The 13,298-nt window shown below is 39.5% G+C and overlaps 1 protein-coding gene across 3 annotated transcripts; it reads left to right on the forward strand.

Moving 5' to 3' along the window:
• Positions 1 to 472: 472 nt before the first annotated feature.
• On the forward strand, positions 473 to 11,284 carry LOC117844873 (protein ACTIVITY OF BC1 COMPLEX KINASE 7, chloroplastic). Of its 3 annotated transcripts, none has more exons than XM_034725693.2 (18): positions 473 to 661; positions 1,123 to 1,744; positions 2,004 to 2,147; positions 2,416 to 2,541; positions 2,950 to 3,037; positions 3,373 to 3,466; positions 3,667 to 3,760; positions 4,315 to 4,369; positions 4,962 to 5,053; positions 5,630 to 5,800; positions 5,943 to 5,999; positions 6,077 to 6,160; positions 6,253 to 6,337; positions 6,926 to 6,987; positions 7,274 to 7,348; positions 7,464 to 7,568; positions 7,696 to 7,837; positions 10,865 to 11,284. In XM_034725693.2, the coding sequence occupies exons 2-18, from the start codon at positions 1,151 to 1,153 to the stop codon at positions 11,050 to 11,052; spliced, it is 2,256 nt and encodes a 751-aa protein (XP_034581584.1). In that variant the 5' UTR covers positions 473 to 661; positions 1,123 to 1,150; the 3' UTR covers positions 11,053 to 11,284. The 3 variants fall into 3 exon arrangements, with proteins under 3 accessions (XP_034581584.1, XP_034581587.1, XP_034581586.1); XM_034725696.2 differs by lacking the exon at positions 10,865 to 11,284 and adding an exon at positions 8,089 to 8,479 and having other exon boundaries at positions 476 to 661; XM_034725695.2 differs by lacking the exon at positions 473 to 661 and adding an exon at positions 718 to 875.
• The last annotated feature ends 2,014 nt before the right edge of the window (positions 11,285 to 13,298 follow it).

Raw genomic sequence — 13,298 nt, forward strand, 5'->3', positions numbered from 1 at the left:
GCGGTGGGGGCCGGCCGGAGGCAGTGGGGTCGGCGGAGGCCGCAAGAGCCGGCCGGAGGCGGCGAAGGCATGGAGGCGGCGGGGGTGTCGTGGGGGAGAAGGGTGTCGCGTGGAGAGGAGAGAAGAAAGGGGGCAGGGGGTGGAAAAGTGTCTTGGGGGACCACTTTTATCCATTTTAACACTCCTTGAAGGGGCTAATGGATTATGGGGGGCTAAAGTTTAGCCTACCTCTTTTAGCCCTCCTGTTTGACAAGGAGGGGCTAAAATCTAGATAAAATGGGAGGGCTAAAGTTTAGCACCCCTCCAAACACCCCCTTGATCAGGAAGTAGAGTAGGTTTTTTTCTACCCTCAGTAGGAATCAAGGAATATCACCTGGGCTGCGTTGGTATAATAATTGAAAAGTAAAGGGGTTGATCTTAAAGAGCCCCCACTATGTATATTGTATAACCGTATAAAATTCTCCTCGTGCCTCCTCTCGTTTTCCGCTCCACTTCCTCTCTAGTGTCTCCTTCCCAGCAGTTGAGGAGCGCGTACTCCACCTGTTCCCTTCCTTCTCGGCTTCTCCCCTCATCAGTCCTCCTTGGCCGCCCCCAGCCCCCATCTCCTCTCCAGTCTCCACTCCTCCCCCGACGGACCAAAGAAACTGGGAGCCCACCTGAGGTAACCCCTTCTTGCACGACTCTCAGTCCTCCGCATCCACTCATTTCTTTTCTTGTTCGGTATTATTACTATTAGCCTTTTAGTTTACCATACCTTTCAAAATCTGCTCGTGTGGATCGGCGCCGTACATGGAATTGGTTCCGCTAATGGATAATTCTGTGATAGTTTCGGGTTCTTGATTGGATGCTTCAGTGGGGGGTTTTGTTTCTTGGTGGTAAGGATAGGAGGAACCAACAAGATTGATTGCTGCGTGTGGATTGCTCTTGTGATTTTTGTTTCTTTGCTTGATAAATTTTGTATCGATGTACTTTTGAGAAGGGGCAATTTTGTTAGTGTAATTGAGGACACTCGTTTTCTGTCAGAATTGCTAGACGGGCATTTTTTGGGTAATAGTTTCTTGATAGGTGGCATTTATTTTGTTATGCTGTGCTTATGCTAATGGGTGGTGGTTCTGTTGACAGGGGCTTCAGATTGGTAGTACCCATAGCGATGATGGTGCCTGATCTTAGTTTCTCAGCATCAATCTCTAGTGTGAAGCTCCCAAGGTATGGGGCACCAAAGAATGAGAAATTCTTGGTTAAGAGGGCCCCAAAATTCCGGGCGGAATCTGGGAAGTATGGTACTAATGGCCGGGCAACAAAGATGGTCCCAACAACTGAGTTGAGGAGGACTAATGGTGGTGGCCTTGTAAGATCAGGGACGGTCAATGGTTCTCCAAATGGAACTGTCAATGGTTCAACCAAGGCTCCCATTAACGGTTCTGCAAAGTCCATTATCAATGGCTCAACCAAAGTGGTCATTAATGGTACTCCGAAGATGGCTGTAAATGGTACTAGTTTGGTGAAAGGCAGCAAGATGTCCTCTCTTGTCAAGACACAGAAGCACACAAGGTTCAACGATGATCCCTTTCAAGAGGAACTGAAGGTTTTGCCTTCTGATGAGGGATTCAGCTGGGCAAAAGATAATTACAACTCTGTGCAGAGGAGCATAGATATATGGTCTTTTGTGCTTTCTTTTCGAGTTCGTGTGCTATTTGACAATGCAAAATGGGCCTATCCTGGTGGGTTCTCTGAAGAAAAGCAGGTATATTTTTATGATATTGATAAACAATTGAGTCATGTTCCTTCAAGAGAAAAAAAATCTGAGTCAGTAGCATTGTTATTTCAAAGAAGTCAGAAAAGGAAAATATTCTGTGTTGACCAGTCACCTCCAGTTTCCAATGATTGTTCTATCTGTTTGTAGTGGTGTGAAAGCATGATGAGTCGCATCACTTGGGGCTGCAAAAAGAAAGGATTTGTTGTCTGCTGTACATATGGTCTAAAGTGTGGCTTACATCTTGCAGAAAGATCGAAGACGGAAAACTGCTTCATGGTTAAGAGAACAAGTATTACAGCTTGGCCCAACATTTATTAAGCTTGGACAGTTATCCTCCACACGATCTGATTTATTCCCACAAGAATTTGTCGATGAGCTTGCAAAACTGCAGGTACTTTGCTTGCCTATATCGGCATATGTTTCTTTCACGATTAATTGGTATGTTCTTTTCCTTATGCTGACATGATTTACTTGTCCCTTCTTTTCCGTCTTCCTAGTGATGGTTTTGTTGAAACTATCTGATAAACTGAACATTAATTCGAAATGATCCATCATCAATGATGGACACAACTTTTGTATTGGACTGACTAACAACCAAAGGAGTTTATACGAACCATGTATAGTCTCATGATGTATACCTTTTCTCTGCTTTTATGCAGGATAGAGTACCTGCATTCTCTCCCGAGAAAGCAAAAGCTTTCATAGAAAAGGAAATGGGCTGTTCCATTGATGTTGTGTATAAAGAATTTCAAGAGCGTCCAATAGCAGCAGCAAGTCTTGGTCAGGTGTTTAATCCTAAACTTTATCATCATCTGCATTTTTCTAACCAGTACCGTTGCATACTCAGCATAGCATAAACATATTATGCAATCCTTTTTCTATTCCCTTTCCCTGATTTGTTTAAATCCTGCGGAAACTAGCTTCATCGTGATTTAGCTCCTCTTGCAGCACTTAGAAGGAAATGTGTCATTTAGCCCCTCTTCACATCTGTATCTGTCTATTCCTTTGTTTATCATTGGTAACAGTTTTCACTTGATGCATTTCTGTTCTGTGGCAAAACAAAACTGATAATATTACATTATTGGCCTTAATGATGCTTACTTGGGACAGTTTATTAAATTCAATGCCCTAGATGATATTTGTGCTGCATTTTCTGATTTCTACTTCCACATTGCTCTGTGTCTTATATTCAGGTACATCGTGCGGTGCTCCATAACGGTGAAAGAGTTGCAGTGAAAGTTCAGCGTCCAGGGCTCAAAAAACTTTTTGACATTGACCTAAGTAAGATATATACCAATTAATGATGTCCTTGAAAAGAGAACTATTGCTTTAGAGAAACAGACAAGTAAATGTTTAATGCATGCTATTCTTTTAATTCCAGCCTATTTGATTGGAGTTTTGTCTTTTATCCAAAACAGAAGTTGGATTTAACGTTTTACTTTTTCCTTTTTTTTCTTTGCACACCAGTTTGCAAAATTGTAATAATAATATTAATGTTCATGCTCATGGTTTCTTAGAAAAGGATTTAAACACCATATATATGAAATACTTAATTAATGTCTAGATAATACCAATGAGCTAATCATGGTAAATCTTTTCCCTTTGGATTCTTGCAGGGAACTTAAAGCTAGTAGCTGAGTATTTTCAAAGAAGTGAAACGTTTGGAGGCCCTTCAAGGGACTGGATCGGTATTTATGAGGAATGTTCCAAGTAAGTACATAGATAGTAATCTTGGATATATTATATGTGTTATATATGAATATGACTCTTGATAGTTGTTGACTTATATGGTAAAACATGTATGTCAGCAAAATGGAGAATAGATTGCAACATGTCTAATTAGAGGCTTATGTTTCTTTGGAAATTGGTTTTACATAAAAACTTCATTCTCCTGATGTCCGCAATTTCAGAATTTTGTATGAAGAAATTGATTACATCAATGAAGGAAAGAATGCGGACAGGTTTCGACGGGATTTCAGAAATATAAAGTGGGTTCGCGTGCCAGTAAGTTTCCTGGACCTCATAATGCAATTCATTTTAAGGTTTTGATTCAGTGCCCTACCACTATTATACTAACAACTCGTAATTGTAGTTATCATAATCAACCAAAGTGAGATTATTCCCAGAAAAACAGACCAGAATGACCAGATACAGCATCTCATTGAATTTTCCATGATGGGGGCAATGCTATGGCTATAGTTTTGTCTACCAAACAATGAAGGTTACAAAATGTTGTATTAGTGCTGGAACTGAGATGGCAAGCCACTTGTCTGTGATGATTAGTGGTGGGTCCAAGCATTGAGGGCTATCTATTGTCTTGCAAAATATTGTAATCCAGTTTAGTCATGGTGGAGCACTATGTACTTAGTTAAGATCAGAGTTATCCTTATCCGTATAAAAGGTTTAGTGAAGACTAGTTCTAATCAATATTTTTTATCCCCATCTGCTCTAAACATGTTTAAACTCTAGTCATGGTGGAGCACTGAAGTGAAACCTTGCATTTTCTTAACCATAATTTCAAAGTCTTACATGATGTGTCATTATACTACTTTTTTTAGCTTATCATGTGGGACTACACAACTGAAAAGGTGTTAACACTGGAGTATGTTCCTGGTAAGAGCTTACTATTTCTTGAAATAGAAATTAGCATAAGTAATATTGGATGAACGGATGTTTGGATGACCATTTATGATGTAAATTATCTTGATTTGGACACGTAAATGATAAATATGATTTTTCCTCAAATGTGTAACTAAATTAATTAGGAACAAAAGAATATCGCAAAGGATGAAACACAATATACACTTTTAATTCAATTTTTCAAGGTATTAAATCTCCATTATTTTGTGATACAGAAAAGGTTGAGACTAACTTCAACCATTTTTAACAACTTATTGTATAGTTATGCCAGTTAACTTGTATACAATGAGTTCAGATGAATGAGCTGCAACCTCTATTGGCAATTTCATGCATGTCAATCATATTATATCAATATCTGTGTTTTTTTATAAAAGAAATTGCCTATAAGCCCAAGTTTTGCTGGTAACTTTGTTTACTCTAGGCACCTTTTCATTTTAATAATATGATGACGGTCTGACATGGACTGTTAAAGCATGTTTATTTTTTCAGTTGTAGCTTGGGAGTATATGCTATTAGTCTGTTACAACAACCCTTACCTTGAACTTTATTTTTATTTTCTATACAGGTATTAAAATTAACAATTTGGATGTGCTTGACAGCCAGGGCTATAGTCGCTCACTGATTGCATCGCGTGCAATAGAATCTTACCTAATTCAGGTTGATATTTTGCTTTCATTATATTGATTCTAACTCAATTTTGTTGTTTGTGGTTTAGGCTTCACCTGCAAAACACTCTTAGAATTATGATGGTAATTTAATACGGAGCCGGTGCTAGATGCCCTCGTACCTTTTTCAATTTGTTACTGTGTGGCCGGTCAGAATATTTTTTCAGTGTTGGACTTGTTTAAATTGGAGAATTATTATCCAATGGTTCTAGAGTCTGTGATGTTAATTGTCTTCAATAGAGTTTAAAATTTCCTCTTAGTTATTCTTTTCTTTTTGCAAAAAAAACCATTTTAGTTTATTGGTTTTGGAACATTCATTTGTTTCTTGCTAGGTCATTTGTATTTTGCTTGGACCTCCATGCCTTTAATGTTTTATCACGTGCCCATCACACTGTTTAAAATTTTTGGTTTAACATCTCAATATAACATACTTTTGTCAAGAATACATTTATATATTTCCCCTTGCATTTAATCTCGATGCCAAGTTAGTTGATGTTTCGTAACTTGATGTTCGAATGTGACATGCAATGGTTTCGCCCTAACATTGTTCTTACTGGGTTCAAAACAGATATTGAAGACTGGATTCTTCCATGCTGATCCTCATCCTGGAAACCTTGCTGTAGACAAGGATGGTTCTCTAATATATTATGACTTTGGAATGATGGGTGAAATAAAATCATTCACTCGGGAGAGATTACTCTCCCTGTTTTATTCTGTGTATGAGAAGGATGCAAACAAGGTATCTTAATCTTTTCATGAGAATGTCATGTTAGTAGTATTAATTTTTAACTTAGCACTTTACCTTGGATAATTTTCTGGAAATTTAGATTTTCAACACTCAACACAATGCATTCTCTGTCTTCATGATCTCTTTCTTGCAGGTTATGAAAGCTCTAATTGATCTGGAAGCTCTCCAGCCAACAGGAGATCTCTCACCGGTTCGTATTTTAATTGTTAGGAAGGTCACTGAAGTTTCAAATGATATATAAATATTTTTGTACTTTTGGTTATGTAGGTTAGGAGGTCCATACAATTTTTCTTGGACAATCTGTTGAGTCAGACACCAGATCAGCAACAGACTCTGGCTGCAATTGGAGAGGTTGCACGTCCTTAGATACACTTGTTCTATAATTAACTTAAATTTAAATAGCTAATATGTAACCGTTTTGTTTCTTCATTTTATTTTTCTAGGACTTATTTGCGATAGCACAAGATCAGCCTTTCCGGTTTCCATCCACATTTACATTTGTTATAAGGGCATTCTCTACTCTTGAAGGTTCTCCATCTCGGCACCCCTGAGATTATGATAATATTCTTTCATGCATTGCTCTGCTAGTTATCACTTATTGTGAATGCAGTGGCATTATGTTTTGGTAGAAATAATCCTCTTGACATAAACATTCAGCGTAGACTTTCTGGCTTTGCTAATTGTTTGTTTTAAATCAGTAGTAAATACAACTGAACTTCTAGCATATATAGAAAAAAAACTAAATACTAGTTCATTGATGAAAAACTAAGCTGCAAACCAGATTTTGTCTCATGATCACAGAATTGTTGATCAACATGTGAAGGAAGACATTAGTTATTCTAGTAAATCCTATGTAATAGCTTAGAAAACAGTAGCATGTTCTTGCCGGGAGAAAACAGTATCATGTTCTGGCTGGTTTATCTTTAGTTGTTTACTACCTCTATCTGAATATATCATACAAGCTATCGTCAAAACATTTTAATATAAATTCTTGGAAATCACATATCTGTGTCTAGCCATCTAATTTCTACACAATTTTATCTTCCAGTTATTCATTTGTTCTCTGTCATCAATTATGACTGAAATTATCAGCTAACAAACTATGTTATTTGACAGGCATTGGATACATATTAGACCCAGATTTTTCCTTTGTCAAAGTTGCAGCGCCATATGCACAGGTCAGTGTCCTGTTATAACCCTCAGTTTTCCGGGACATGTTTTCTCACACCTACTATTCCATTCATGTGTTGTCTTTTGTCTTGATGTCTTATATCTTTCTAAAAGGGGTCCGTACGGCTTAAAAAATGTATTCAGATGTTAACCATCCCTTTTAGTATTCTTGGTGTGCTTTTCACTTCTTTTGTCATTTCAGCTAATATAGTTTTTCGTTCCCTTCTGTTCATAGAAGCAGAACCCCTGTCTTTCGAATATTTGCCTAATTCTGATTGAACATTTGACCTTCAGGAACTGTTAGACTTGAAGCAGAGACAACAAGGTGGACCTGAATTAGTCCAGGAGATAAGAAAGCAAGCAAACGATGTAAGCATACAGATCTGCTGGTGCACGTTTGTTAGTTTTTACATTCCGTCATCTATATGGTACATTGTACAGCACACTAAACGTTACCACTTATGGTCATCTCTATATATGACAGGCTCGTGATTCTACCATATCAATGCCCTACAGAATACAGAGAATTGAAGATTTTGTAGGACAACTCGAGTCAGGTGATCTGAAACTCAGGGTCAGAGTACTGGAGGTATGCTAATGATTTGTATCGGTTCTTGCATCTTCTCAATGTTCTTTGGCCAGAATCTGACAGCACTTAAAACTAGTTTTATTTCTTCTTTTTTTTGGCCTGATTCTGAACTGAATGGCATTTGCAGTCTGAACGAGCTGCTCGGAAAGCTACTGTGCTTCAGATGGCGACGATGTATACAGCCTTGGGTGGTACTCTCTTGAACGTTGGGGTCACATTGAACGGTCAAGGGAACCAAATAATTGCAAACGGTTCTTTCATTGGTGCAGGTAGGTTTCCTTTCCTGTGTCGTAAAATAAGTTCTCTACTCAAAATCATTATTAGCTCACCTTCTACATCTTTTTGCTCCTTTATTTCTTCTAACCATATAGTAGTAGTACATAGGCTGGTAAAACTTGCTCTGTAAACATACCATGTGATAGAACCAATCTCAATTTAAGCTATCTGTAGCAGCTGGTTCTCTAAACAAATAAGCATCCCTCTGTGCCTGATTGGTCTGAACCAAACTAAAAACGTGCAGGCATATTTTTAGCGTTACTGATTAGGTCTATGCAAAGAGTGAAGAAACTCGACAAATTCGAGACCATGATATGATCATCTTGTAAAGACGTGCAACCGCAGGAAGTTCCTGTCCCTGAAAAGGCATGGCATGAGAAACTAAAGAGTATATTCCTCTGTAAAGTTACATGGGAACTGCGCATCCCTTCAAGGTTCATAGTATATATAGGAAACGACATTCTTTCTGGGAAACAACACCTAGCTTGTTGCTCACTTGCTCTTGTAAATTTGTACAAACTGTATCATTCTTTAGCCCCTAAGGCTAATCACACCGACCAGTCGACAAAGAAAGGAATTCAAGATAATTGTAATTTTATTTTACGCTAAAAATATTCAGCAATAATTCAGCGTTAGCTCCTATGGAAATTAATAAAAAATATGCTGCCGCTGTCGAGATATGATGCTACGAAGGGTTGTTTCGAATAATACTGAAACACCGAAGCCATTCTGGTAGACAACTTGTTTGGATGCAAAGTATTTTTTTAAGTTTTACATTATTGTTATTATTTACCTAATATTTTGATTATAGAAAACATGAGGTGTTTGGATGCAACAAATTTTGTTGTTTTGAAAACTGCATTCCCCACGTGCGCATGCACGTGATATAAAAAGTGATGACATACAAGATGTTTATATAGCTATAAGACATCTTGATATATCGAAATTTCATCATAATTAACTATGATACTTGTTTACATGCATCCTTCCACATAAACCATTACCATGACTCACATCAATCAACCATATATTGAATGTTTGCTATATTATTAGAAAAATCATAACATATTCAAAATAAAACTCTAAACAAGACCTCTTATGGTGCATATATGATAAAGTAGTAATCAATCTAACAACAGATCATCACTAAGAAGACCTAAATCTTTGGAAATGGAAAAGGTAAAATCATTGGAATGTCAAAAAAAATGCCTAACAACAGATCATCACTAAGAAGACCTAAATGATGTCACTGGCACAGTGCCTGCCATCCTTAGTAGAGCGATGCAGCTCATCAGCACGTATGCGCAGCTCATCATTACATCGCCACATAGACAACTACTCGTTAACTTCAATTATCAGATGCAAATGAAGTTATAAACTATATTCATATTACAAAAGTGCGGTTTGTCCCGATACGTCGGAGGTTCTGCATAGCCACACTTTTGTATGGTCTTCCATAGGATTGCTGGAAAACCTCCCAAGTGAAGGCGAGCGGAATGCATCTTGCCCTGCTCATCCGCATGGACATTGGAATTGCCCGGACCAGCCATACGAAAACAATTGATCAAAGGAGTTTAGCTCACAAGTTGATCAAAATGTATGGACAGATGAAGAAAAATGTTGCTGCCAGCAAGAAAAATGCATAACTCCAGATTTACTTATCCAAAAATCATGAAACTTTACCAGAATGTTATTTACTGTCTTACCTACAACTTTGCTATTAAAAGGTCGAGCTAAAACTGAGCTTAAGAAAGTAAAAGAAAATTCAATTTTTGATCAGTTACTAATTTAATTATAACTGGAGTTCTACTTGGTCAAACCTTATGAAATGTTTACAACAGAAACTTTGCTAAATTAGGAACAACTTTGGTATATAACTTTTCTGGAGTAAAAATCATCTAGTAGCTTAAAAAGTTCTCACCAGCAGAGTGATATAGATTTTTGACAGCTAGAACAACCTTAGGTGATTTGACAAGAATTTTTGTGAGTAGTGCATTAAGTTGTTAAGCGAACCTGCAACCCAGATGAGTGATTTTTGACATGATGCATGCACGTAGGACGTCCTCACAAAAACTTAAGAAATTGCTAATAGCTTGGACTTAGCAGAATAATTCCCTATAATAACCAGTGGGTTTGTACACGTCTTAAATTATGCAATCGTTGTTAGTGTATCTACACAAGATGACAGGATATATCCATTACTGGACCCTTTGTGCCAGCACTCACAAACACCCCATATGTCCTACACCACACGAGTAACGCATATGCAGTTTCCCACGTATAACACACACATTACCATCCACTATAGTGATGGCACCCATATGTTCAACGCTGAATGGGCAACGTTTCATATGTTATCGTGATAACGTATTCACTTCCCATATAAATTGCCTTATAGGACAATGGTACATCTCACTTGTTGTACCTGCACGATCTTTATACCCCGTATATTGCTATACAGGCTATGCTCAAGTAAGCCACTACTTGAGCTTAGCGTTCAGATCACACTCACCGACAAGAGGGTCATTGTTGTGCAAGAAAGTAAATATGCTGGAAGTTAGTTTTAATAGTTAGCCACCTTAATAACATATCCCTATAATCCCTACAGCTTATGTGCTATCTTCTTAATTTCTTAGCGTATCCAACGCATTTTTAGGACTTAAAATTGAATTTTAAGTTTTGAGAGCCTCAAAATAGCCTTGTTAGTAACATCCATTGCATATTTCGGCTCTAGTACCAGTTGTCTCAGAACTGCCTCAATTAAACCGGCTCAAGCTCACTGACCCTTATCATATTAACGAAGTACAAGTCAATCGCACTTCAATCAATATAACTAGATAGTCTATTAGGTAGCGTCCTGATTTAACTATCGATTCCATTAATTGAAACAATACGCATCAAGTCTCACATGATGGGGAGCACATATGATACAACATGTCATTTCAGTTTACAAATATAGGGTACACAGATTAATTTACAACCAAGTTCGAAATACTTATATAGATTATTGTTGACGCCAGATTTCATCACTAGTAAAATCGGCGCCAAGAAGAGAGGGAATCGGAGAAGCACAGTTGGGAATTGGTCGAATGGTGCTTCAATGCGAGATCGGCCGATGACTTCTGTCTCGCTTCGGATTGAACGTGCCGGGGTCCCAATCGGTTGCCTTTTGCCGATAAGGAATCGACCGATTTGGAGGTTGGTTTAATTGGGCCTGTATGGGCTTGGAAAGGCGTAAAAGGATAAGGGGAGATCAGCCCACGAAACGTGGAGTAACCAACTTAGCACGAATCGTGCTTGTAAATATTTGTTTTTTGTTTGAATTAGGGATAGAATTCTAGTCGGTTAAGAAGTCATCTGTACGGGGCTATAAATAGCTACCTTTGTAAATCTATAATCATCAACAAAAAATCAATACAACAAGCTACTTTTTCCTCGCACTTACTTTCAAGCAGGCGACTTCGCCAATACTTTTCTCTCTTTCACGAGTTCGTGCGGGTTGGCAGGGCTGCATCAGCTTGATCTCCGGCCGATTCTGTAAGTTCCGCTTATCGAGTAATATCTAAGCTTTAACTTCGGGCGTATCGCTGTTGTTTCGTTTAGATTTATTCACTAGTTATCGATATTTGCTAGAATCATAGGTTTTACCTGTCTTTCTAGTTTTATCACCAGTTATCCAGCTAGGAATCGGTAGTTTCGGCTCTCTTCACATTCTGCTATTAAATTCATCTATTGCCGATTAGATCTATTCCTAGTGTTGTTATCATAACTTTGTATCGATTACTCTAATGGTTTTCTATCTACAAGGCTACAGTGATCGGCTGTTTTATAGCCGATTCCTTTATTACGGCAAATCGGCCGATTCGCTGATAAGCTTTCTCGAGATCGGAAACTTAGCCGATCGTGATTTCTGGACCTGACACGTATTCTTCCTTGCCAATCAACAGGTCAGATTGGTTGGCACGCCGCGCTAACCGCACCAGGGAAATCACCCGAACAGGAGTTAAGCAGATTCTCCCGGGTCGTGTGTCGGACGCTGGAATTCGGTTGACCGATTTCTAGCGCCAATACACTTTTGGCACGCCCGGTGGGACAAATACAACCGCCATCATGTCGAAAGCTGCTGAAGTCTCCGAAGATAATGTCATTGAGGTGACGGAAGCAGATCTGAAGGACGACCAGAAGGAAGAATTGGATAAGTATACGGCGCAGTTCCGGAAAGCTTGCCTAAAGTCTTTCAGTCGCTCCAGAAGTGGGGTGACTATCAAGAAAAATCCGTTTCCTGCTCCCTGCCAGATCACAATTTCTGAGGATTCGGACAAAATGTCCGATATGATTCAACAGTCTATTTATCACGCCTTCGTTGATCAGTCCCCAGTACTTTCAAATATGGTGCACAACGCCGTTGTCAACTCCTTCACTGGTGGGATACCTCAAGGATACAGGGGACCGGCATATTTTCAGCCGATTCCACCAAACCAGAATTATTCGAATTCAGTTTCACAGCTGATCCAATTTTCTATCGGGGGTTCAGGTGCTTCTTCATCATCAGCTCCTATGGGGTATAACTCCATCCAACTGTCCTCTGCACCATTCCCTCCAGTTAGCCCATCACCCTGGGGGGCACCTTCAGCCACGGCCGGTCAGAATCAATCGGCCAGTCAAGGAAACCCTCCATTCCAGGCATCTTTCCAGGCGGCCATTCGGCCGACCGTACCGCCATACCAGCCTGTCGCTCCGGAGGTCAACAAGACAGCAGAGCTCATGCTATATGATGAAACGAGTGGCTCATTCAAACAGCCAACCTTTACTACACAGCCGGCTTTCACTCAGATACCACCTGCTTTCAATCAGCCTCCGTTTGTTCCGCCTCCGGTTTACCAGCACGTGCCAATACCTCAGCCAACGGTTCACCAGCAACAGCCAGATTGGTCGGCACGTATTGCGGAGGTGATGCAAGAACAATTCGGCTTGAAGCCGAAAGTACAAACTTATACCTACAGAACACCATACCCGTCTACATATGACCTATTGCCGTTCCCCCATCGGTATAAAGTTCCTGACTTCACTAAATTTTCGGGGATGGATGACACTTCGATCGTAGAGCACGTGAACAGATTCATCATCCAATGCGGAGAGGCAGCCACGCAGGATGCCCTACGGGTACGGTTGTTCTCATCATCCTTGTCTGGTTCGGCCTTTCAATGGTTCACGACATTGCCGCCAAACTCGATTATCACATGGGCCGATTTAGAAAGACAGTTCCACAAATACTTCTACGCCGGGGTGCATGAGATGAAGCTGTCCGATTTGACCAGCCTCAGGCAAAGAAGTGACGAGCCGATATCCTCGTATATACAGAGGTTTCGGGAAATCAGGAACAAGTGCTACTCCCTGGCTCTAAACGACGCGCAGTTGGCCGATATAGCTTTTCAAGGCCTTCTGCCCCACATC

The sequence above is a fragment of the Setaria viridis genome, chromosome 2 (assembly GCF_005286985.2).
Source record: "Setaria viridis chromosome 2, Setaria_viridis_v4.0, whole genome shotgun sequence".
Classification (NCBI taxonomy): domain Eukaryota; kingdom Viridiplantae; phylum Streptophyta; class Magnoliopsida; order Poales; family Poaceae; genus Setaria; species Setaria viridis.